Below are 24,986 nucleotides of genomic sequence, written 5' to 3' on the forward strand. Positions count from 1 at the left end.
AGTAGTAGTAGTAGTAAAAGAAGTAGTAATATTAGTAGTAATAGTAGTAAAAGTAGTAGCGATATTAGTAACATAGCAACGATCTCTGAAGGCTTAGCAACAGACAATAGGTACAAGCTTACTACTTCACGCAGTTCACAAATCCACCCTCGTGTCTCTAATTGGTAGGTGTGACGAAGGTTCCCAAGCAACCTTTACAAAAGCAATCACTGAGTTATCAAACATTAAAATTCAGATGCACAGTTACAGGAAGGTAAAGATTTTGAAGCATTCACGAAAGTTTCGGACGCCAAACGCCACAATGCTGACTCTCACGCCACCGTCCACGGCGTCAGAATTCATAGCTGTTGTAAGCCAGCGAGTGCCAACATCGCGAACTACGAGGCCAGATACAGGACACAAGAACACATGAGTTGCGGTGACAAAGTAGTTTTCATTTCCTGATGATCATACATTTTGGGAACAGAAGGAAAGGAAAAGAAGCAAAGAACTATGGATTTGTTCTTGTGGCGTTATTACCCAACGTTCAGAGGTTACAGATGTCCCAGAATTCCTTTAATAATTCTTCTCTCCGGAATCCAGTTGTCAGCTCACTCATGCCTAGCTAAAAGAGGCATTAACACTGGGGATGGAGAAATATATGTCATGCCTCACCTACAAATATAAGTAATAGTGTCTAATAGGTCCATAACATGCTATATACTCGTTACGTTCAAAGGAGTCATCAATATTAATATGTTATACATGATGGAAGGTGCTACAGTATTGGTTATGTCCACATACGAGACCAGCTTTCACATTGTATGGATCTATAGCTCAGAATAGACGTTGGTTATCTGTGAACTGCTATTTTCTTCTCAGCTCTGCTGCAAAATCCACCACTTGCGTATTTCTGTTTGAGCTGCAACGTTCCATTCATCCATGCAACATTTGAGTCAAGAATGAATTGGTACAAGCTGATGTGAAGCTTTTTTTTTTTTTTTTTTTGTAATGGTGTTATTCTTTCATCCTCATTTCTTGCACTTATTACAGTATTTCTTCATAGCATAATATAATCTCTTATTTAACGTTTATTTTTTTCTCTATATCTCCTTCCTTACATCTATCATCCAGTTCTTTTCTCTTTATTCATTTTTTTTTCTCCTCCCATTCATCCATTATCTTATTCAGTTACTTTCCAAGTACACATCTCTTCCAATTTCGTGTTTTTCTGTTACCTTGTATCTACGGTTTTGTCTCGCCTTGTTTCAGTCCATTCTGGTCGAGGTGTATCTTCGTGTATCGTGGAGGGACACTCGCCTCGTCTTTCCTCATTCCATTTTCAACGCCTCCAGTGATGCTCCTAAGGGCTTATCCAACGCCCAGGAGAAAACATCTATGACAGAGTCCCCAGCGCTACTGAAGAAGGTGAGGTGAAACTACTCTTCGCTTGACTTTAAATTGCATAACTGTCATGTGTGTTTGATCTTTATTTTGACTCGTGTTTTGATTTAATTAGTGAGTGTATGCCTTCCTTTACCAGTGCCTCTCTCCTGTTGCAGGTGTGGGTGCCGAGGCACTCGCTCCCTCGACACCTTCACCTTCCTGCAGAAGTTCCAGGGCGTCACCATTTCGTCAGATTCCACCGTGTACACCTCCGTCATGTGAGTCGCTCGTCTCTCTCTGCCACTTTTAAAATTTAATCAGTAAGACAAAGGGAACAACAAATCAATCAGTCATTGCTTGTAACACTATGAGAATTGCTACTTCATTTTGAATTATTCTACAAGATTTCAGTTATCAAAGACAAATTTGAAATACTTGCAGATTTTACTGAAAAAGTCCGTCTGTTTTGCTGCCATTATGTATTTTCTTATCTTACCTTTAATCTGCACAAGACAGTTTTTTTCAGCATGAGGAGAAGCCGTAAAGATGAAAGTGTCACTAAAGAAAGTAACATTTTCAAATCGTTCATTCTCTCATCCCTGGCCACGAGTCTTCCATTCTCTCCGCTGTTCCAGGATGCAGCTCAAACTTGTGTGCAGCATGTCCTTCTACATGTATCCCTTTGACGTCCAGCGATGCACTGTCTTTATCAAAAGCTGTGAGTACCTGAAGGCCCGCCAAACGTTAGTGTGTTTGTGGGAGTTGGGAGTTGGGAGGGGGGAAAACTGAACGGGACATGAACAGACAGACTATATTATTTTAGGCTCTTGAAACGCAATCAAGTAATTGCTTTCATCTACATAATCCAAGAATGAGGGATACTATTTCTCACAAGCCGCTTTAGAGTCTTTACTGTCCTGTTGTGTGAACACTTGCGTGCCTTTGAAGTCAGTGTGGTTTCCACCAGCTCTCATAATATCCTGCCTTCTGAGTTCCCTTCACACTATTGTCTCTCTTTGATAGTAATTGTACTTACTTGACTTGACAAGATTACAAAAGCAACGAAATATCAATATACTGCAAACGCCTCTACTGAAAAGCAAGCATCTCACCTCCATTTTGTTCATATTTGGCTGCCACTTTCCTCCGTGAGTTTGAGACGAGATCAGATGTTTTTTGGCATCATGCTGTTCTGTCAGACTGAAGACTTTTTACATATCAATGAAAACAAAAATGCATTCCGTTCTTCAAATTACCCGGGTTGTGATCGTGAAGCGCGAGGACGCGCGGAGCCCCACTATGCTGACGGTGGCGTACAAGGGCTGGTGGCAGACGCCCAAGGTGCACCTGCGCCTGGCTCTGGATCCAGTGCCCAAGTGCGTCCGGCAGCTGCGTGGGGAGGGCATGTGTGAGCTGCAGCAGAGGTTCACTCAAGGCAGGGGACCTATGCTGCGGGTTAAGGGCCCCACCAAGAAGCTGGTGGTGCGCCTGTATAAGGGGGGAAGCCTCATGACCAAGGGCGAGATCACCTTGGGCGACCTTCTCTCCTGCACCGCCCAAGGGATCACCCAGGTCCCCTTCGAGGCCAAAGATGGAGGCAAGATTGAAAAAGCCTTCGTAGAGATGGCACAGATCAGCCCAAATCCCACACCGCTGCCTCCACCACTGCTCCCAATGACATTCAAATTTCTGTCCCAGGACTCCCCACCTGGACAGTTAACATTCCCTCCAGCACGAGAGCCAACGCCCTTCAGGCTTAAGCAGATGGTGGACGACATGTACGGGCCTGCTGCTGACAAGACTGATTGGTCCAAGCCTTTCACGCTTGACCCTGGAAGCTTGACCGAAGAGAAGGCACCATGCAGTGAGTATGAGACCGCTAATGAGGACACCAACACGCAAGACAGTGACCAGGACACTGATGACGAATGGAGCTCCCTGCCTGACGAGTACTTCACCTCAGACTCGTCCTGCGACCCTGGTCTGGCCTCAGACCTGGAGAATCCTCCCCTTCTCCAGGATCTGACCTCAGGCCAGGACAACCACGATAGTGAAGATCACAGGGAGGCAGACCTGGAGAATCCTCCCCTTCTCCAGGATCTGTCCTCAGAGCAGGACAATGAGGATCACAGGGAGGCTTTCCGTCACGAGGCAGAGTCGAGCACTGTACTGTTCCAGCCTCTGCCCTTGCCTCGCCTCAGCAGTGCCGATCGAAGTGACATCCTGGGGCGCCGCTGGCTCTCCGATGACGTGATGGACCTGGCGCAGGATATACTGCAAAGGCATTTTCCGGAGACTCGCGGTCTGTACGCCTGCGGTGCGGCCTTCACCTTGCCGCCGCTCCAGCCCGGCGACACGTCACTTTTCCTGCAAGTGGTGAACCGATCCGCGCCGCTGCACCTGGAGTCCATGGCGGACTATGGCCGCCTGGCTGGTACCCACTGGCTGCTGCTGTCCTCCTACGGCACGCAGCACAGCGGCCAGCTGGCTGTGTATGACTCAATGTACGACGAACTGTCCGCCTGCACAACTGCACTGGTGGCGCAGCTGCAGGAGCTGCACGTGCCGCCACCTGGCGCTGTAATGCGGCCTGTGCAGCGGCAGAATGATGGATACAGCTGCGGCCTGTTCGCATTGGCCTTTGCCTTCAGCATTGCAGTGGGGCAGGACCCGTGCACCGTGCGCTACGATCGGGCCAGCATGGCACCACACCTGGTGAAGTGCCTGGAACAGGGCATCGTGGAGGCTTTCCCTTCTGTGCCTGTGAGAAGAGGCCGCTGAAGTGCATGTCACCTCACACAGTACTCTCGGAAGTGATTTCAAGAAGATTTCTCTAAACACTGAACGACCATGACTGACGCGCCTCATCATCATTTTCTTTCTCTCCTTTCTTATCTAATAATGTAAATACACTATGTTCATTAAGTGAAAGAGAAACATTCTAAGTTTATTAGATATTCTTATGAGTTCATACAAACAATTCGCAAACAATTACAAAAGTAAAAAAAATCTTTATTAACTGAAATATTTTTCATATCAATATTGTCTTTTATTTTTCATTTTTCAAACATTTAACTGGAATATTTCTTTTTAATTTTTCATGCTTCAAACTTTTTGAACTACATTTTTTCCAGGGCACCCTTAATTCACTAAGTCAAAACGTGGATAACAATTTTAATCTCCTTTTATCCTTGTCATGTCCTATTTTTATGAAGGAGAAAATGCCAGACTTCTTTGTACAGAGATAAACGTTTCCTCTCTTCCTCTGCCTCCACCTCCAGCTACTGCAGACATCTACCAGCTGCACGAGCTCGCTCTGGACTGGATGCCACCTGGACTCAGCACAGACGAGGACCTCAAGCGGCAGCTGGCGAGCTATGACTTTTCGGTGAGGAGTCTGAACGGCACCACTTGTTCCTGCACCAAGTGTGTGCCCGGTGAGTCAGTCCCTGGCCTCTCTCACGCACTCAAACACGCATTTGTCAGGAATAGGAATCACAAACCTACTCCCCGGCACTCTTAAAGTCTAATCACATCTCAAACACACACAAGGAAGATCAACTCAATTGGCTTTTTGGTGTTATTTGTATATTGGTGCATAATGTATTAGGAAAAATTCAAAACATCTAACTTGGTGACTACAATGTCCTCTGACGGTAAATTTGTGAACTATTCAATCTAACACGGTCCTCTGTCGGTAAGCTTCTTAATTAGAGTGGCAGGTGTTTGAAGCAGGAGCTAAAGGTAGCTGGTGAGACTCGTGGTGTTGGTGCAGCCATTACCGACACTTGACAATTGCAAGTGAAGCAGTTCGTGCCTATCAAATCCTCGTGACACTCGATCTAAAGAATTTCCTGTAGCACTGCCTTGATTTGCCGGTTGTAACGGTGTATGCGGTGAAGTGGACAGTGAACCAGTTGACAGTCAGGTACTCTCGTGTCCTCAGAGACGTCGCTGTGTCTCCGCGTCCTTCTCGTGATTCGCCGCCACAGTTTCATCCACGTTATGAGTTCCTTCGTGCCCTCTTTACTCTTCGTGGTGGTGGGGTGGACTTCATTCTTCTGGCCCGCCGAGGTGGTAGTAGGTCGAAACGGATTGGTGATCACCTCGCTTCTCACCATCGCCTCCATGTACACCGGCATCAGGTCAGGCGTGGGGAGTATGTGTGGGATGGGGTTGTGGCCATGGTGACTCTCTTTCTTCGTACTGTGTTGTAGGGTCAGCCGCTCGAGTCCACTTTTTCCCTCTTTTTCTACTCATTAATGGCTGGTGACTTAGTTCTTGTTCTTGTTGATGCGGCCTTATTCCCCGGTGCTGTAGGGTCAGCCGCTGAAGTGCACTTCTTTCATCTGTTTCTGCTCATTAATGGATAGTGACTTAGTTCTTCTTCTTCTTTACACAGCTTATTCCCAGTGTGTGTTGTAGGCTCAGCAGCTTACGTTCACTTCTTCCATCGCTTTCTATTCATTAACAACCCTTATATTCTCCAGCCTGGCTATGTTTTGTACTAGATGCAATAACAGTTAGTGTGGAAGACACTGTTCGTTTTCTGTTAATTTGTCCTATTCTTATTAACATTGTTTCTTCTATAGAAGTTATCGTTCCATAAAGAAGATGTAGAGATGTGCTGCATTATTTTTCCATCGAGTATTTTTCTGCCTCACGCTCCTCATCGGTCTTAATCTACGTTTTCCCTCAGGCAGACAAGTCCCACCACAAGCTACGTGAAGGCCCTGGACGTGTGGATGTTGATGTGCATTCTACTCACCACTGTGCCTCTCCTGCAGTACACCCTCATCCTGTCGTGAGTACAGTACATAAACACACACTCATTCTATTGTGAATTGTTTTCCCTTTCTTTCTTCCCTTCCTCTTTCCCTAGTTGTGGCAATACTCAATCGTCATCAATTTTGTGGTGCTTCTTTTTCTTTTTTTTTTTTTCAGTTTATCCTTTCGTTTTTTCAGCTTTTTATCTCTTCCCCATCTGCTGTCATTTTCTTTTCTCTTTTTCTTTTCTTCCCCTTTCATTATCGTTGTTGTGTTATAATCAATTTCTTCTAATGTTTGTGGTAAGATTTTATGCTTCCGTTTTCTCTAGTTTTTTGTTTAACCCCTTCAGTAGCATGACGCATTTCCATATGCCTTTTAGTTACTATTTTGAGATTTTATACAGCTTCAGAAAGTTATGTGGGTGTTAAAATAGTAAAGACTCTGCCAATTAATCTTCTGACCTTCATAGACCCTTCCTAATGCACATAATAGGGTCTAATCGTACACAAATCTTAAGGTAAAAAAGTGTCCCAGTACTGAAGGAGTTAATTTCTCGAGCTTTTATCTCTTCGCTATCCGTTAACTTTTTCCTCCCATCTTTCTCACTAGTTCCTCCCATTTCTACATATCTCATCTCTTCCTTATCTGCTCACCTAATTATGAACAAACTGTTGGTACTACATTTTATTTATTTGTATGGCTGTTGTTTTGATACTTAACTGTATTTGACAGATGGAGGAAGACCAGTGACAGCAGCGTAACGAAAGTAGTGCCCGGGTAAGTACCAAGATGATATTACGTAAAGAGAAAATTTTACAACTTCAGTGCAAGAATAAAGATTCGATAACAAAATTTTTTTTACAAAATTAGATAACTTTACTGTAAGATTAGGTAAGACAATATAAAAATACAAAATATTAAAATGAAACGCTATAATTTTCACTGCAAGAATGAAGCTATGATACGATAACAATTTTTTATTTGCAAGACTAGATAACTTAGGTGAAATTAAGTGAAACGATATAAACACACTGTAAGATTAAAGGGAAACGCTGTAATTTCCATGTTAGATTAGATATAACACTACAACTTCATTGCAAAATCCAATGAGACTGTAACTTCCCTGTTAGCTAAAATGAACCGCTACAACGTCACTGCGAGATTACATAAACGATTCTATCTGTCAAAAGAAGTCTGCGGCGCCCTCTGGAATCTCTGCCACTGAAATCTATGAGACACGCAAGAGATGGTTGGCCGCCTGGGATTACCTATCTGTTTCCTGCTCTTCAACCTTGCCTACTGGCCCTCCTACCTGACCCCGAGCCTCCACGCCCTCAATTGAGCCGACCACCACTGTGTGCGGCGCCCTTATGCCGCGGAGCGCTCTGAACTAATGTGCCGAATGTCATGTCGTTTGTTACTCGCATGTGTGTTGTTATTTTGTTACTTTTTTTCGTTTTTTTTTAAATATTCCATGATATAAATTTTTACCAGAGCAATAAGCCAATTTGTATTTGTATTTTGTATTTCAGTTAATATATAATTGACCTTATTTTCTTGATATTCCAACATTTTTTTTTTTTTTTCAGTTCGTGAGGTGAGAAGTATTAAATCTTGCTACATATGTTTTATTTATTTTCATTTACGGTCATGAAGAGTTTTGAATTTTATACTCAAAAAGAAAGCTCTGCTGTGTATTTTCAATAGACTATACAATCATGCAGTTTTCATACCATACAAGTACACACGTTATTATTGCATTGAGTCGAATCTTTCAGTAATAATTTTTAGCAATAAGCTTTGAACAGTACAAATTGTACATTAACTAACCCATTTTTGCAGAATATTTAGTGATACATTTTATTGTCTAATTTGGCAGTAGGTTTAGCAACACGTTCGATGGTACACCTTAAGTTCTACGTGATACACTTGCAATCATTTAAGGATACCTGCATGGTGACAGAGTAGACATACAGCCAGGTAAACATCAACTCAGCAACATAACACACGAACACTGTCTGCATTCTTATCACCCTTACTTGCAATATCAAAGCAAGAATTATAGCACTTACAGGTCATTATATACTTACACAACTGCAAAGTGAAGTTACAGTCCTTATGTTTCGATGGCCTGCTTAAGATAATTGCAGGTTGGATGCTTGTAATGGGCTTGTAACAGTTGAGTGTGGTGCAGGTAGCGGTGCTTCCTGCTGGGGAGTCGGTGGGTGCATGTGGTGAAAGTGATGGATTGTTCGCCTTTACTAGAGATTAGAAAAAGTTGATTGTTTGGTCATATTTGCGTGCCTCACTTTTGGCAGCGTTCCCAGTGCCTTGATATTGGATGATATCAGAGGTGGCCACGTTGATACGGAATTCAGGGTCAGTTCCTCAATTTTAGTGTCAGGTCTCATGGGAATGGCTAAGATTTTGTAGGTTACGAGAGAAAAGATGAGCGTATTAAAGTCAATGCGTACACACAACCAATGTGTAGGTTGCTTTTAACACTGATCCATTCTGCCTCGGAGTAGCGCACCTTTTCAGTATGAGTCCTTAGCGTTGCTCTGAAGCTCTGTGAAGTAATTTAGGGATCGACTCAGCGTTACATCGACGCCCGATGCATCTACAAAGTAATTCAGCTTCCAGTGAAGGTAAGAAATGAGCACACGCTTCATTCCAGTCCACATTGCTGCACCTTCAACAATGATAGTGAAGCATTACTAATTGAAACATTTTAAAATTAATTCTTTCACTTGTTATTTCTTCTCCATAGCGTACAATTTCTTATCAAGCGGTTTTTTTTTCTATCTCCTTCCTGACATCTATCATCCAGCTCTTCTCTCTTTATCTAATCATTTTGTCTCTTCTCTCATTCACCATTATCCTATTTAATTACTTCCCAAGCACACATCTCTTCCAATTTCGTGTTTTCTCTGCTTCCTTGTATTTACGGTCTTGTTTCTCGTCCTTGCTTCAACCCATTCTGTTTGAGGTGTATTTTCGTGTATCATGGAGTAACACTCGCCTCGTCTTTCCACATTCCATCCTCAACGCCTCCAGTGATGCTCCTAAGGGATTATCCAACACCCAAAAGAAAACATCCATGACAGTGTCCCCAGCGCTACTGAAGAAGGTGAGGTGAAACTACTCTTCGTTTGACTATAAATTGGAAAACTGTCATTTGTATTTTACCTTTATTTTGCCTCGTGTTTTGATTTAATTACTTAGCCTATGTCTTCCTTTCCCAGTGCCTCTCTACTGTTGCAGGTGTGGGTGCCTGACGTGTTCATGTGAGGCACTCGCTCCCTCGACACCTCCACCTTCTTGCAATAGGATTTCACTAATTAAAGACAAAGCTTGAGATACAAAGTCACTCCTCTTTGCTGCCATTAGTGTATTTTGTTATCTTACCTTAAATCTGTACAAGACAGTTCTCTCCAGCATAAGGAGAAGTCATAATGATGAAAGTGTCACTAAAGGAAGTAACATTTTCAAATCGTTCATTCTCTCTTCCCTGGCCACGAGTCTTCCATTCTCTCCGCTGTTCCAGGATGCAGCTCAAGCTGGTGCCCAGCATGTCCTTCTACCTATCCCTTTGATGTCCAGCGATGCACTGTCTTTATCAAGAGCTGTGAGTACCTGTAGACCCGCCAAACGTTAGTGTTGCCATTTTATTGCCATTTCTAAGGAATACAAACAAGATTTACAACTAATAAATACGTCAGGCACGGTCTGTCGAGTCGAGACTCCTAAGACAGACGGTTTTAATTAGAAATTATATGCAGTGAGAGCAGAAAAATTGTTTTACATAATATCTAACCTAGTTAGGGAGTAATCCTTTTTCATTGCAAAGTTAACTTGCATACAATGTGCTGTCACCAAGGTAGAAACCTAACTAATACATTCTATACTCTGATTGAGACACCATATATACAAGTATTCATTAAACAATATGAGAAGAAAAGAAAAGAGTTGTAATAATAAACGGATACACAACACAAAGCATAGGTACAAGTTCATGCTAAAAAAAATGTTTCTTTATTTTGTTTTTGTATGCTTGTATGTTGAAATTACCGAGAAGTTTGATCTCGTTTGGCAGGTTGTTATGCAAGTTCGGGCCGTAACATATGGCGCTATTCTTATAGAATGTAGTTCTTAAGGTAGGGCATCTTAAATTTACAATATTTCTGTGGGTATGAACAGGATTATCAATGACTATAAATATTGAGTTGTGTCTAATAGATTTGTAAATCAAAAGAAGCGTGAAGTCATTGTGTATGGAAACAATATTAAGAATATTTTCTCTACTATAAATATCTCTTATAGAATCGTATTTTTTCATAAAGAAGATACATCTTAAAATTTTATTTTGTGCTCTTTTTAATTTACTATTAAGAAATTAAATGTCATGTACTTGCCCTTAGTGAGACACAGTATGTGAGGTGAGGGTAGCAGAGAGTGTAATGCATGTTGATCATTGCTTGTGAAGTTAAGTTGTGCCGAACGCGATACAAAATACCTGTAATCTTTGAGAGTTTTAATCGTATATCTTCAATATGGCACCTGCAATTTAAATCATTATCTATTTTTACTCCAAGAAATTTCATATCATTAACTTGTGTTAAAACTTCACCGTCTAAAAATATAAGAGGAAGTACATTTTTAAATTATTAATTCTGAATGAGAACATATTTAGTCTTTGAGATATTGAGCTTTAATTTTTTAGATTGTAACCATGATTTAATGATGTTTAGTTCTGATATAATATTCGAATGTAATGAATTTAAGTCTTTGTGGGAGTTCTGAGTTGGGAGGGGAAAACTAAACGTGACATGAACAGATTTATTACTTTAGGCTCTTGAAAAGCAATCAAGTTATTATTTTCATCTACATAATCCAAGAATGAGGGATACTGTTTCTGTTGAGCCGCTTTACAGTTTTGACTGTCCTGTTGTGTGAACACTTGCGTGCCTTTGAAGTCAGTGTGGTCTCCACCAGCTTTCATAATATCCTGCCTTCTGAGTTCCCTTCACACTATTGTCTCTCTTTGATAGTAATTGTACTTACTTGACTTGACAAGATTACAAAAGCAACGAAATATCGATATACTGCAAACGCCTCTACTGAAAAGCAAGCATCTCACCTCCATTTTGTTCATATTTGGCTGCCACTTTCCTCCGTGAGTTTGAGACGAGATCAGATGTTTTTTGGCATCATGCTGTTCTGTCAGACTGAAGACTTTTTACATATCAATGAAAACAAAAATGCATTCCGTTCTTCAAATTACCCGGGTTGTGATCGTGAAGCGCGAGGACGCGCGGAGCCCCACTATGCTGACGGTGGCGTACAAGGGCTGGTGGCAGACGCCCAAGGTGCACCTGCGCCTGGCTCTGGATCCAGTGCCCAAGTGCGTCCGGCAGCTGCGTGGGGAGGGCATGTGTGAGCTGCAGCAGAGGTTCACTCAAGGCAGGGGACCTATGCTGCGGGTTAAGGGCCCCACCAAGAAGCTGGTGGTGCGCCTGTATAAGGGGGGAAGCCTCATGACCAAGGGCGAGATCACCTTGGGCGACCTTCTCTCCCGCACCACCGAGGGGATCACCAAAGTCCTCTTCGAAGTCAAAGATGGAGGCAAGATAGAAAAAGCCTTCGTAGAGATGGCACAGATCAGCCCGAATGCTACACCGCTGCCTCCACCACTGCTCCCAATGACATTCAAATTTCTGTCCCAGGACTCCCCACCTGGACAGTTAACATTTCCTCCAGCACGGGAGCCAACGCCCTTCAGGCTCAAGCAGATGGTGGACGACATGTACGGGCCTGCTGCTGACAAGACTGATTGGTCCAAGCCTTTCACGCTTGACCCTGGAAGCTTGGCCGAAGAGAAGGCACCATGCAGTGACTATGAGACCGCTGATGAGGACACCAACACGCAAGACAGTGACCAGGACACTGATGACGAGTGGAGCTCCCTGCCTGACGAGTACTTCACCTCAGACTCGTCCTGCGACCCTGGTCTGGCCTCAGACCTGGAGAATCCTCCCCTTCTCCAGGATCTGACCTCAGGCCAGGACAACCACGATAGTGAAGATCACAGGGAGGCAGACCTGGAGAATCCTCCCCTTCTCCAGGATCTGTCCTCAGAGCAGGACAATGAGGATCACAGGGAGGCTTTCCGTCACGAGGAAGAGTCGAGCACTGTACTGTTCCAGCCTCTGCCCTTGCCTCGCCTCAGCAGTGCCGACCGAAGTGACATCCTGGGGCGGCGCTGGCTCTCCGATGACGTGATGGACCTGGCGCAGGATATACTGCAAATGCATTTTCCGGAGACTCGCGGTCTGTACGCCTGCGGTGCGGCTTTCACCTTGCCGCCGCTCCAGCCCGGCGCCACGTCACTTTTTCTGCAGGTGGTGAACCGATCCGCGCCGCTGCACCTGGAGTCCATGGCGGACTATGGCCGCCTGGCTGGTACCCACTGGCTGCTGCTGTCCTCCTACGGCACGCAGCACAGCGGCCAGCTGGCGGTGTATGACTCAATGTACGACGAACTGTCCGCCTGCACAACTGCACTGGTGGCGCAGCTGCAGGAGCTGCACGTGCCGCCACCTGGCGCTGTAATGCGGCCTGTGCAACGGCAGAATGATGGATACAGCTGCGGCCTGTTCGCACTGGCCTTTGCCTTCAGCATTGCAGTGGGGCAGGACCCATGCACCGTGCGCTACGATCGGGCCAGCATGGCACCACACCTGGTGAAGTGCCTGGAGCAGGGCATCGTGGAGGCTTTCCCTTCTGTGCCTGTGAGAAGAGGCCGCTGAAGTGCATGTCACCTCACACAGTACTCTCGGAAGTGATTTCAAGAAGATTTCTCTAAACACTGAACGACCATGACTGACGCGCCTCATCATCATTTTCTTTCTCTCCTTTCTTATCTAATAATGTAAATACACTATGTTCATTAAGTAAAAGAGAAACATCCTAAGTTTATCAAATATTCTTATCAGTTCAAAGAAACAATGCTCAAACAATAACAAAAGTAGAAAAACAAATTATGAACTTGTCGTGATCTGAGCTGTTGCACGACGTTGCACAAATTCTCTAGCTACTGGTTACAAACAGTCAAAGGTTTTTTTCTATCTTTAATTAATATAAATAATATTTATGCATAAGATATTCGATACGGCACCGACAAATAACAGTCACAACTTATTTTGTTGCTTTCTCCACAGCAAATCACTACAATTTCCCTTACAAACATCCATAAGAATTGTTTTAATCTCGTACATTTTCTCACATCAGAACGGATTCCTCCTCCACGTCGTCCACTATATCTTCATAACGTATTACAATATCTGAACACTGTGCTTTATTTATCAGTAAATCTCATATGTAGTACGTACATTTCCTACTTTCAACCAGCTACCCGTGTATAAGAATGACCTTGACTTGGTACATGAATGCAAGCAACCAACGTGACGTACCACCAAATATATTACCATACACCTATAGTTACCTTACTCCGTTCACGAAAATCACAACGTAACACCACCGAAATATAATGACAAATATTGATGTTTTCACACTAGTAACTTCACACAATGAATCTCTTTCTCTTGGTACCCATATACATAGAACTACGTTAACTTCGTACACGAATACACACAAGTAAATATGTTATGTAATACACATGTACATACGTAGGTAGCCATATACAAATTCCTTTACTCATAAGTGAAAATGCAAGTATATAACGACGTCATTATGAACCAAAGTACAAACACATAAATACATACTAAAATAATACCTAAACCTCCTATCATGATTCCTCTTCCATTCTAATTTACCTCCATGACTGCATTGCAACTTATAGCTCCACTTACTGGTTATATGAAGTACAAAACTTTCATGCCGCTCATAGCTATGCAGCCGAAGGTGGCCCGCTTAGAGCAGCGGTTGTCCTCTCTGCTTCCTCTCTCGTCTCTCTCTAACCCAATCCTCTACAATTTCTCTTCAGGAACTTATGGGGGCGTGTCTTGACCCACACAACACGCCCCTCAGATGTACCGTTCACCAATCAAGTACAAGCTCACGTGAATTCCACGTGGTATCAACAACATCTAAGAACGACAACAACATCACAGGATGTTTACCTTGTGTGACATTACACTCCTTTACAGCAGCAGGCCAGACCGCCAGGCAACTTTTCACTCTTACTGTATTTCTATATTTCCTCGCTTTTTCTTAGAGTGTACCAGTTCCGGTACACTCTGCCCCCTTCTATTGTAACCCCTCTTACTGACTTACCTTTGAAACTTTGAAACTTTGAAACTTTGGGTCAGCTGGCTTGAGTCATTAACTGTTTCCTTTTGACCCTCCTGCCCTTCCTAATCTCTTTTATGGCTGGGTACGACAACACACAGCGTACTGGCAAACTATCCATATTTCTTTATTTCTTGTTTCTTCATATTTCTCATATTTCAATTATGATGTGGGCATCCGACATACTGAAATAATTTTCATATCAATATTACCTTTCATTTTAATTTTTCAAACTTCTTTAACTACATTTTTCCAGGTCAATCTTAATTCACTCAGTTAAAACGTGGATAACAATATTAATCTCCTTTATATACTTGTTCTGTATTTTTTTTTTTTATCAAGGAGAAAATGCCAGACTTCTTGTAACAAAGATAAACATTTCCTCTGTCTCCATCTCCCGAGGCTGCAGACATCTACCAGCTGCACGAACTCGCTCTGGACTGGATGCCACCTGGACTCACTCAGCACAGACGAGGACCTCAAGCGGCAGCTGGCGGGCTATGACTTTTCGGTGAGGAGTCTGAACGGCACCACTTGTTCCTGCACCAAGTGTGTGCCAGGTGAGTCAGTCCCTGGCCTCTCTGCTGCTCCTCACGTCCTCTCTCACGCACTCAAACACCCATTTGTCAGGAGTAGGAATCACAAACCTGTTCTCCGGCACTCTTAAAGTTTATTATTATTATTATTATTATTATTATTATTATTATTATTATTATTATTATTATTATTATTATTATTATTATTTTTATTACTGTTATCATTAATACTGTTGTTATTATTATTATTATTGCTGTTGTTATTAGTGTTTTTATTATTATTATTATTATTATTATTATTATTATTATTATTATTATTATTATTATCACATTATTTTCATTCTATTCTTTTATTCTATTATTCTAATATCATTTATATGTAATCTCAACATCTTTACATATACATTTTATATACTATTGTGTACTTATCAATATTCATGGATTATCTTGTACATGCCTTAAAAGCTTTCCTTACAAATAGGCTAGCCATTAAGTTATTGCCAAATGTTCTATTTCTATACATATATGTCACATTTGTGTAACTTATGAGCTATAATAAATGTTCAATGTTCAATGTTCATCTCAAACACGCACAAGTAAGATCAACTCAATTGACTTTTGGTGTTATTAGTATATTGGTGTATAATGTATAAAGAAAAATTCAAAACAACTAACTTGGTGGCTACGAGGTCCTCTGACGGTAGATTTATGAACTTCTCAATCTAACACGCGTAGGGCTGGGCAAGAACCGTATTATTTGGAACCTACGGTTCCGATTCTGTGAGCAGTGAGAACCTTGGGAACCGGTTCCGGAACCGGTTCTACCTCGCCTCTTATATATATATATATATATATATATATATATATATATATATATATATATATATATATATATATATATATATATATATATATATAATACAGTAGTATTAGCAGTAACATTGAGTATGGTAATTCCTAATAATATTGATAATAATAATAATAATAATAATAATAATAATAATAATAATGATAACAACAACAACAACAACAACAACAATAATAATAATAATAATAATGATCCCAGGCGGTAGGCGGTCCGGCTCCCCTTTCTCTCGCGGTCGCAGGCAGTTCAAACCAACTGCAAATATACGTCGATGCGGTTCCGGCTCTGCCTCATGGTTTTATAGCTCCATGCATATTGCATAGCGCTCACTGTCCCACGCGCCTCTCCCCACTGGCAGTCCCTGACGGTTCCGCCTCTGCCTGCCTTTTCACGGTTCCGCTCTCTTCTCGCGGTTCCAGTTCTCCACATGGTTCCGCTCTCCTCACGGTCCCGCGCGCCTCTCTCGCAGCCTCACCTAGCTGGCGGTCCCTGACGCCTGACGGTCCCGCCAGAGTATATACTCTGGGTCCTGCCTCTGCCTGCCTTTTCACGGTTCCGCTCGCCTCTCTCACAGCTTCACCTCTCTCTCTCTCTTTTTTTTTTTTTTTTTTTTTTGCCATTACCCTGGCATGGGTATTAGGCCATTTTTGCTATTTTTATTTTTTTTTCTTTAATTCAGTTTTGTTATTTATATATACAATTTTATTTACTTAATGTAGTTTTTTATCATTATTTTATTTATATATATTTTTTATTTTTTTATTATTTTAATCTCTCCAAAAATAACATTGTACACACTCAGAATTCCATACACGCTTCATTCACACAGGGACCCTACTCTTAACTCAAAACTATTGTCCTTTGTCAGGGCATGGGGAAGGGAGGGATAAATCACAGGCAAACAGGGTGGCTACGTAGCATCACTACGTATTGCTTATATACATGAAAGGGAAAACATTCACAATTTCACATCATATCTCGCTGCGTGCTGCTATTTGTACCCTATGTCATGACGTCACTGGACATCTACCAATCAGTGCTAAGAAATTATTACGCATATGGCAACACTAAATCAGTGACGACTATAATAGTCTGACCGAGCTTAATTTACGGCTATGGTGGGGCGAGGGGAACTCTACAGTGATGCCACGTTTCAAAAAAATGCGATGTGAAATGGAAGTTATTGGTGTACAAGGCATCGCAAATACCATCAATTCAGATGTATAAAATTTCGACTTGTGTATATAGATGGCTGAATCAACAGTAACCATCATATGCATAAAAAACTATATAGTACCATACAAACATGGCATCCATATTCAACAGTGTTGCTGATATCAACTGTAGTAACTTATAATGGTACTTAGCGTATGTTTAGGGTGTGTAATAATATCAGCGTTACAGATATAAGATAATGAGCATGGAAAAAAGAAATAATCTATTATCCAAAGTGAAAAAAAATATAGTAGAAGTCTTGTGAGTGGCGGCAATACTGATGTACCCAGCCTGGCCAGGCCAAATAGCCTCACCTTGTAGTACCAGATGTTGTTATAATTATAAGATAAAATGCTCACATTTACTGTCTTTTACAGTAATTTCAAGGGTGAGGCATAATCGCATTCATAATTCGTAAGTCAAGCTAATGTGTAGTTTCTATTTTTACAAAATAATAGGTATATGCCATTACCTAAGTGAAAAAAAAGAAGAAACATTTTTCACTTGTGAGCGGCAACTCTTCCACACCCAGCTGGTGGCCTTGACACATGGTGGTGGCGACGTGACTGACCTCGTGCCACTCACTTATATATATATATATATATATATATATATATATATATATATATATATATATATATATATATATATATATATATATATAAATATAAATGACTCTCTGCTTACCTTTGATTCTTTAGTAAGAGAGAGAGAGAGAGAGAGTTTAAAAGAACAGTAGTGAAAACGTGGCATCACTGTACAGAGATGCACGGCCCCCCCATGGCCGTAAATTAAGGCTGGTCAGACTTATAGCCATAATGAACGAAATATTTTCAAATCTCTCATGCGATTTTTTTTTTTTTTTTTTTTTACTGGTTGAAGGGACTCTTTTCACATACACACCATTTCGTTCATTTTTAGATAACGTTTCCAGAACTTTCTGAACAATTCTCATGACTGCACATTTCAACCACTGTATATTTGTTTTTTATATGTATCTCAGAGAATCGGCCATCATTATTCATGAGGAACCGTTCAGACGGAACCGGTCCCAAGACTCGGAACCGGTTCCAAGCAAGGCGTCTTAGAACCGTCGGAACCGGTTCCAGAACCGGTTCCTGCCCAGCCCTATAACACGGTACTCTGTCGGTAAGCTTTCGAACTAGAGTGGCAGGTGTTTGAAGCAGGAGCTAAAGGTACCCGCTGGTGAGACGCGTGGTGTTGGTGAAGCCATTACCGAAGCGGTTCGTGCCTATCAGATCTTCGTGACACTCGATCTAAACAGTTTCCTGTAGCACTGTCTTGATTTGCCGGTCGTAACGGTGTATGCAGTGAAGTGGACAGTGAACCAGCTGACAGTTAGGTACGCCACGGCCTTCTCATACAGGGCCTGATGGATGTGACGTCACGCGGCCGTGACGTCAGTGCGTCTTCTGGGTGTGTCGGGAGTGTTTTGGAACTCCACCGTGGTCTTGTTTGAAGTGGTTTTGGTGCACTCACTAGGCCTCCTGCCATGTCTTACAAGTGTTGCGTTCCTTTATGTAAAGGGAATTACAAAAGTGGGCCAAAGGTGTGCTTATTTTCATTCCCAAAAGAAGAGAAGCTTGAGCGGGCTTGGCTTCATGCTATCAAGCAAGCAGACTCCACCCCAACCAAAAACACCAAGGTAAGTAAACTAAACCAATGTTTATTGTATACAACTAGTATAGTTTTATCCACATTATAATACAGGGTGTAACACGAGTTTCTGCGAATACTTCTAGAGGTGAAAGTACAAGTTTGTTTAGTCGTGGGGTGAAATTCAAGTGCATGTGGCGGGGTGACTGTTACACTGGCTGGGCCGGTCGGGTGTTTTATGTCATAGAAACACTACATCAACTTACTCCACCTTACTGTAAGTGTGTGGCATTTTGTATATATTTTCTTCTTTTAGAAAATCACACAGCACAATCAAAATTTATTTACCGTCACCGTCTTAACGTGAAATTTCAAACAGCTAATTTTCTGCTAGATAGCCTCACTACCGCCTTCCTGCCAGGGGAGGTGGGTAGCCTTTTATTTTATTTGTCACTAATTACAGACATGTTAACATTGTGTAATGTTTACCGGTAAATTCCTAATCTGTAATACCACTTGTCTCATCATGGGATACTGTAACACCCACACATTTGCAGAAATGATTGAATAACCCACTACTTTTCACCATCGAACAATCTGCATAACTCGCTATCATTTCTACAAGTTTTGGGGTACAGCAATATTCTGCAATGAGACGAGTAGTATTGACTGAGAGATAATTTATAGATAAATCTGACACCGTGTTAGAATGTCTGTAATTACTGACAAATAAAGTAATAGGCTATACGGGGACACCTTGCCTGCCTGAGGGAGGCTAGCAGCAGATCAGCTGTTCGGAATTTCACACCAAGATTGACGGTAAATAAATCTCGATGGTACTGCATGATTTTGACAGACAAAAAAATCTCTGTTGAAAGTACCACACACTTACAGTAAGGGGGACATGGTGTTTCTACGAAATAAAACAATCGTCCGTACCAGCCACACGTAAATTTCACCCCACGACTAAACAAAGCCTCAAAAGTCATATGAGTATAGAACATTTTTTTACTTAGAATAACTTGTTCTTTCGCCTCCTAGAAGTATTCGCAGAAACTCGTGTTACACCCTGTATAATGATGTGATGATATCAGTTTATGATATATTTAGTGTAGGTGAACATAAGGAACCTTGGCTACTCGAGTACTACCTTAGGCTTGGTTAGGATAGGTAAGGGTAGGTTAAGTTAGGTAATGAAACAAATGTATTGATCAACATAAATGTTTTGAAATCAAGAACAGCTTTTATGCAAATTAATTGTTGGTGAGATAAACAGAGGAAGGTGGGCAATAACCTAACCCTAGCCTGCCCTAACCTATCTTAACCTAACCCATCTAAAGGGATCTAAAGAGGGTGTTTTTAGCTTGCTGGTTTAAAGGGGTGTTTTTAGCTTGCTGGTCTAAAGGGGGGCGGTTTAGCTTGTTGGTCTAAAAGGAGTGTTTTCAGCTTGTTGGTCTGAAGGGGTTGTTTTTAGCTTGCTGGTCTAAAGGGTATGTTTATCTTGTTGGTCTAAAGGGTATGTTTATCTTGCTGGTCTAAAGGGGATGTTTATCTTGCTGGTCTAAAGGGGATGTTTATCTTGCTGGTCTAAAGGGATGTTTATCTTGCTGGTCTAAAGGGATGTTTTAGCTTGCTGGTCTAAAGGGTGTGTTTTTAACTTGCTGGTCTAAAGGATGTGTATTATAATACATATATATATATATATATATATATATATATATATATATATATATATATATATATATATATATATATATATATATATATATATATATATATATATATATATATATATATATATATATATAAACGTTATCACCACAGGTGTTGGTGTATAGGGTTTATGCTATTATTTAGCTGACTGTACTAAAAATTTTGAAATTAATAAAAAAAATCTAAGTAAAATATATGGTTCAGGTAAAATAATGCAAAATATCATCATCATACGTTTATATTGTAAGACAAAAGAGATAGATCATCGATAAAAACATAGAAATGATAGAACATTTATGGGAAAAGAGATGAGCAGAGCGGCGCGGCGATGGCCTACTTGTGCTGACGTCACATCTGATCCCTCAGGCCTGTATAATTATGAAGGCCGTGGGTACGCTCGTGTCCTCCGAGACATGGCCGTTTCTCCGCGTCCGTCTCGTGCTTCGCCGCCACAGCTTCGTCCACGTCATGAGTTCCTACGTGCCGTCTGGACTCTTCGTGGTGGTGGGGTGGACTTCATTCTTCTGGCTCGCCGAGGTGGTGCCAAAGAAAACTGTACTGGTGATCACCTTGCTTCTCACCATCCCCTCCATGTACACCGGCATCAGGTCAGGCGTGGGGAGTACGTGTGACATGGGGTGGTGGCCATAGTGACTTCTTCATCGTGTGAACTTATTCCCACTGTGTTGTAGCGTCAACAGGTTGAGTTTACTTCTTCCATCAATTTCTATTCATTAACTGCCCTTGTATTCTTCAAGTCGGCTATGTTGTGTATAAGATGCAATAACAGTTAGTGTGAACGATACTGTTCCTTTTATATTAATTTATCCTATTCTTCTTAACATTCTTTCCTTTACAGGAGTTACCCCTCCTTAAAGAAAATCTAGAGTTGTGCTGCATTATTTTTCCATCCTTTACCTTGTTGCCTCACGCCTCTCACTGTCCTTTATCTCCGTTTTCTTTCCCTCAGGCAGATGCGTCCTACCACCAACTACGTGGATGCTCTGGACGTGTGGATGTTGATGTGCATTCTACTCACCACTGTGCCTCTCCTGCAGTACGCCCTCATCCTGTCATGAGCACAGTACACACACACACTCATTCTACTGTGAATTGTAATGTGTGGCTGTGCCCAGTAAAATGTATGGTATGGATGTGATTACATGAAATGAAAGTGAAAATTGACAAGCTAGAAGTGGGACAGAATAGAATAAGTAGAATGGCACTGAATGCACTGAGATACACAGCAGTAGAAGCTCTGAGAGGTGATATGGAATGGAGCACTTTTAGGGAAAGACTAGTAAAAGCCACACTTAGATACAAGGTTATGTTGGAAAGAATGGATGATAAAAGAATAGTGATGAGGGTGTACCTATGAAGTGAAAGTGGAAGTAAATGGAGGAAGAGGTGCATGAGAATGACAGAGAAGAGTGGATTACAAGTTGAATTAGGATGAGAATGGCTGGGAGGAATCAAAATTAGCGTAAAATTAGCGTGAATGGATCGTGACAAGAGAAGGCAGAGTAGGAAATGGAAGAGTGAGATAGACAGAGGTGAAGTGGGTGGGACTGAATATATGGAAGAATGAGATGGAACGAAAGAGTACTATGGAATGATACAAAGAAAAGGAAGCCCCGATGTATGAAAGGTGGTATGATGGCAGCCTGGGTGGTGATCTTCTCTTCCAAGCTAGGGCACAGAGTATGGATATGAATGCAAGGAACTACAGGTGGACTGAGTCCCGCAGCAAAGTGTGCCAGATGTGTGACATGGGGAGGACGAAACGGTGGAGCATGTCATGCTGGAGTGTGAGAAGTATGAGAGAGAGACAGGCATGAGATGATGCGAGTGATTTTGAGTGAATTAGGGCATAATAGGAATGAAAGAGTGGAGAAGACAGGAAGGGAATGGATGGTGTTGCTGGTGGGACTGTGTAGAGAGACGAGTGAAAGGATGATGGAGGATGTGAAGGAGTATCTGGAGACAATGTGGCGAGCGAGGTGTAGGGATGATTAGTGAATAGATTACTGCTCTTTTTTTTTCTGCTTGTCGTGTTGCCATAGAGGCAGTGGCACTAGTCTTCACTATGCACATGTCTCCCAGAGCTGTGCTTACACCTATAGGAAACACACTGCATCACACGACAGAGTGGTAATGAGGCTTAGATTAGGCTACAAATACTTTTGGGAAGTCAGTGCTTCTGGTGTGTGCTGTGTGCTGCACTAAGGGGACACACTCTGCATCACTATATCATGGAATGTCCTCTGAATGCTAAATTTAGGCTACTAGGTCAACATGACTTGTATCAAGGCCGCCTGGGGACAAGGCCAGGTCACAGTTTCGCGGGTCTCCTGATACGTCATCAGCCGACGATCGGCTACCGGTCTTCGCCTCAGTTAGTTTTGAATGGACAGCAGTGGGGTACGCTCAAGGCCGCCTGGAGAACACGCTTCGCGCGACTTGCTTTCCATTATAAAACTACTTTTGACAATGCCTTCTACTTGCTGTGTACCTTACTGCAAAGGCAATTACAGAGTGGTGAGTGTATACCAATTCCCTCAACAGCCTGAGCTTCGGAGGAAATGGTTACAAGCCATCAGGAGGAAGCATTTCACTCCAACTCATCACAGCAGGGTAAGCACTATACAGGTATTTGTTGTTTTGCATGATCTACTTGCTAAGTTACGAATTGGGTACTTTCCTGTTATTGCCCCACCACTAATTTTAGGTTAGGTTAGTTTAAGATAGGTTAGGTTAGAAAATTAGTTAACCTAACCTAAGATTAAGAAAATCAAATACAATAGAAAAATCAGAAAATTAGTGGTGGGACAATAACAGGAAAGATACTCTTTAAAAAATTAAAGCAAAGATACAAATTTATAACCTTATTGTAAAATTTGTTTTTACTGACTACTAACTTAAATCTTTAAAAATAATACATTAACTGTAATTAAAAACATGTATAAGATGCTTAAAATAGGTAAAAATTTGTGAATATTAATACTAATGAGAAATATACAGAGTATTTAAGAAGAGATAGAGAGTGAGAGAAATGGCATTTGAATTATTTTATCTAAGGATTTGAAAGATTTGGTTACAGAAGTGAACAGGAGGAATGATCGCATAATGTGGGTGTGACTGTCTTTGGATGAATTCCCAGTGAACATCTTCAGTGTGTACGCACCACAAACGGAGGAGGAATTGAAGAAGGTAGGCGAGTGAAATGTGCATAGTTGGAGGAGACATGAATGGGCATATTGGAAAGGGAAATGATACTATTAGTCGGATCCATGGCGGAAATGCATATGGTGATGGAAATGAAGATGGAGAGAAAATTATAGACTTAGCTTTGTCTTTTGATTTGGTGATAGGAAAACCATATTCTGTAAGAAAAATGAACATCTAATTACATACCGTAGCGGGGATAGAGCAAGTCAAATAGATTTCCTACTCTATCGCTGGAACAATATCAAGGAGATAAGAAATTGCAAGGTAATACCTGGTGACCACGTGACAGCACAACACCGTCTGGTTGTCATGGACCTCTCCATAGCTGTTACACACAGACAGAAAGGGAAAGTCACGACGTAGAGTAGGATTAAGTAGTTCAAACTGAAAGACCAAGATCTTAAGCAGGCCTTCAAAGATAGATTACTAAGTGATATGGACATGAAAATAGAAGAGGTAAACGGATGGTGGAATAGAGTGAGTGAAATCACCTTGAGAGTTAGAAAAGAAGTGCTCGGTGAAAGTAGTGGCAAGATATGAGAAAATAAAGAAACATGGTGGTTTAATGAAGAGGTACAGCAGAAAATACAAGCAAAGTAGATGGCAAAGAAAAGATGGGAAACAACAAGGTTAGACATAGATAAAGAGTATGACAAACAGTGCAGTAAGGATGTGAAAAGAATTGTAGCAATTGCTAAGTCGGATGCGTATGACAATCCTTATGAAGAGTTGGATACCAAGGAAGGAAAATGGAGAGTATTTAAGTTGGCCAAGATGAGAAACAAGAGCACAAGGGACATTACGCATGTTAGACAGATATAGAGATATTCTATAAGGTGGAAAGAATATTTTGAGAAGTTGCTAAGAAAATGAGAGATTCATTAGAGATGATGGAGAACCGAACTACCAATTAGTAGGGAAAGTGACAAGACAGGAGGTTGAAGGAGCACTGAAGAAAATTAAAAATGGCAAGACAACAGGGCCCGACGGAATACCAGCATCAACTGATCAGAGAAATAATGGAGAAGGAAGTTATACCAGAAAAGTGGAGAGAAAGTACCCTGATACCTATATTTAAAGAGAAGGGAGACATCCAGAGCTGTGAGAACTACACACTAAGAAATAATGGGTATGTAAAGGGTGGGAAAAAGGTAGATTTAGTGATGAAATACAAACACCCTTTTAATACCCTTACAAATCTACCCTCTCAGAAGGGGTAGCAGATCTACCCTTTTCATACCCTTGTGTTAATCTCAAATCTACCCTTTTCATACCCATACCTCAAGCTCAAATCTACCTTTTGTTCCCCCCCACCTCCCTCTCCCCCCCATAATTTAGCACCACCCTCCCCCCAATAATTCAGCCCC

General features: G+C 41.7%; 2 protein-coding genes across 3 annotated transcripts; both read left to right on the forward strand.

Moving 5' to 3' along the window:
- Window positions 1-1,107: 1,107 nt before the first annotated feature.
- On the forward strand, window positions 1,108-4,888 carry LOC123506634. Its single transcript, XM_045258883.1, has 4 exons — window positions 1,108-1,407; window positions 1,542-1,643; window positions 2,001-2,083; window positions 4,647-4,888. Coding segments are annotated over exons 2-4 (327 nt in total). The 5' UTR covers window positions 1,108-1,407; window positions 1,542-1,641.
- A 141-nt stretch (window positions 4,889-5,029) lies between these two features.
- Window positions 5,030-7,785, forward strand: LOC123506773 (gamma-aminobutyric acid receptor subunit beta-like). 2 transcript variants are annotated; one of them, XM_045259108.1, is made up of 5 exons: window positions 5,038-5,510; window positions 6,065-6,169; window positions 6,868-6,912; window positions 7,326-7,562; window positions 7,725-7,785. In XM_045259108.1, exons 1-4 carry the CDS (start codon window positions 5,371-5,373, stop codon window positions 7,522-7,524), a joined length of 489 nt encoding a protein of 162 aa, XP_045115043.1. In that variant the 5' UTR covers window positions 5,038-5,370; the 3' UTR covers window positions 7,525-7,562; window positions 7,725-7,785. The 2 variants fall into 2 exon arrangements, with proteins under 2 accessions (XP_045115044.1, XP_045115043.1); XM_045259109.1 differs by lacking the exon at window positions 7,725-7,785 and having other exon boundaries at window positions 5,030-5,510; window positions 7,329-7,636.
- The last annotated feature ends 17,201 nt before the right edge of the window (window positions 7,786-24,986 follow it).

The sequence above is a fragment of the Portunus trituberculatus genome, chromosome 20 (genome assembly GCF_017591435.1).
Source record: "Portunus trituberculatus isolate SZX2019 chromosome 20, ASM1759143v1, whole genome shotgun sequence".
NCBI classification, from domain to species: Eukaryota; Metazoa; Arthropoda; class Malacostraca; order Decapoda; family Portunidae; genus Portunus; species Portunus trituberculatus.

Excerpts from the sequence above, each read along its gene's own strand:
- LOC123506773 (XM_045259108.1), top strand. The coding sequence starts at position 5,371 with ATGAGTTCCTTCGTGCCCTCTTTACTCTTCGTGGTGGTGGGGTGGACT. Across the intron at positions 5,511-6,064 it reads TCCATGTACACCGGCATCAG|GCAGACAAGTCCCACCACAA; the intron begins GTCAGGCGTGGG and ends GTTTTCCCTCAG. Across the intron at positions 6,170-6,867 it reads CAGTACACCCTCATCCTGTC|ATGGAGGAAGACCAGTGACA; the intron begins GTGAGTACAGTA and ends TGTATTTGACAG.
- LOC123506634 (XM_045258883.1), top strand. Across the intron at positions 2,084-4,646 it reads CACTGTCTTTATCAAAAGCT|CTACTGCAGACATCTACCAG; the intron begins GTGAGTACCTGA and ends CTCCACCTCCAG.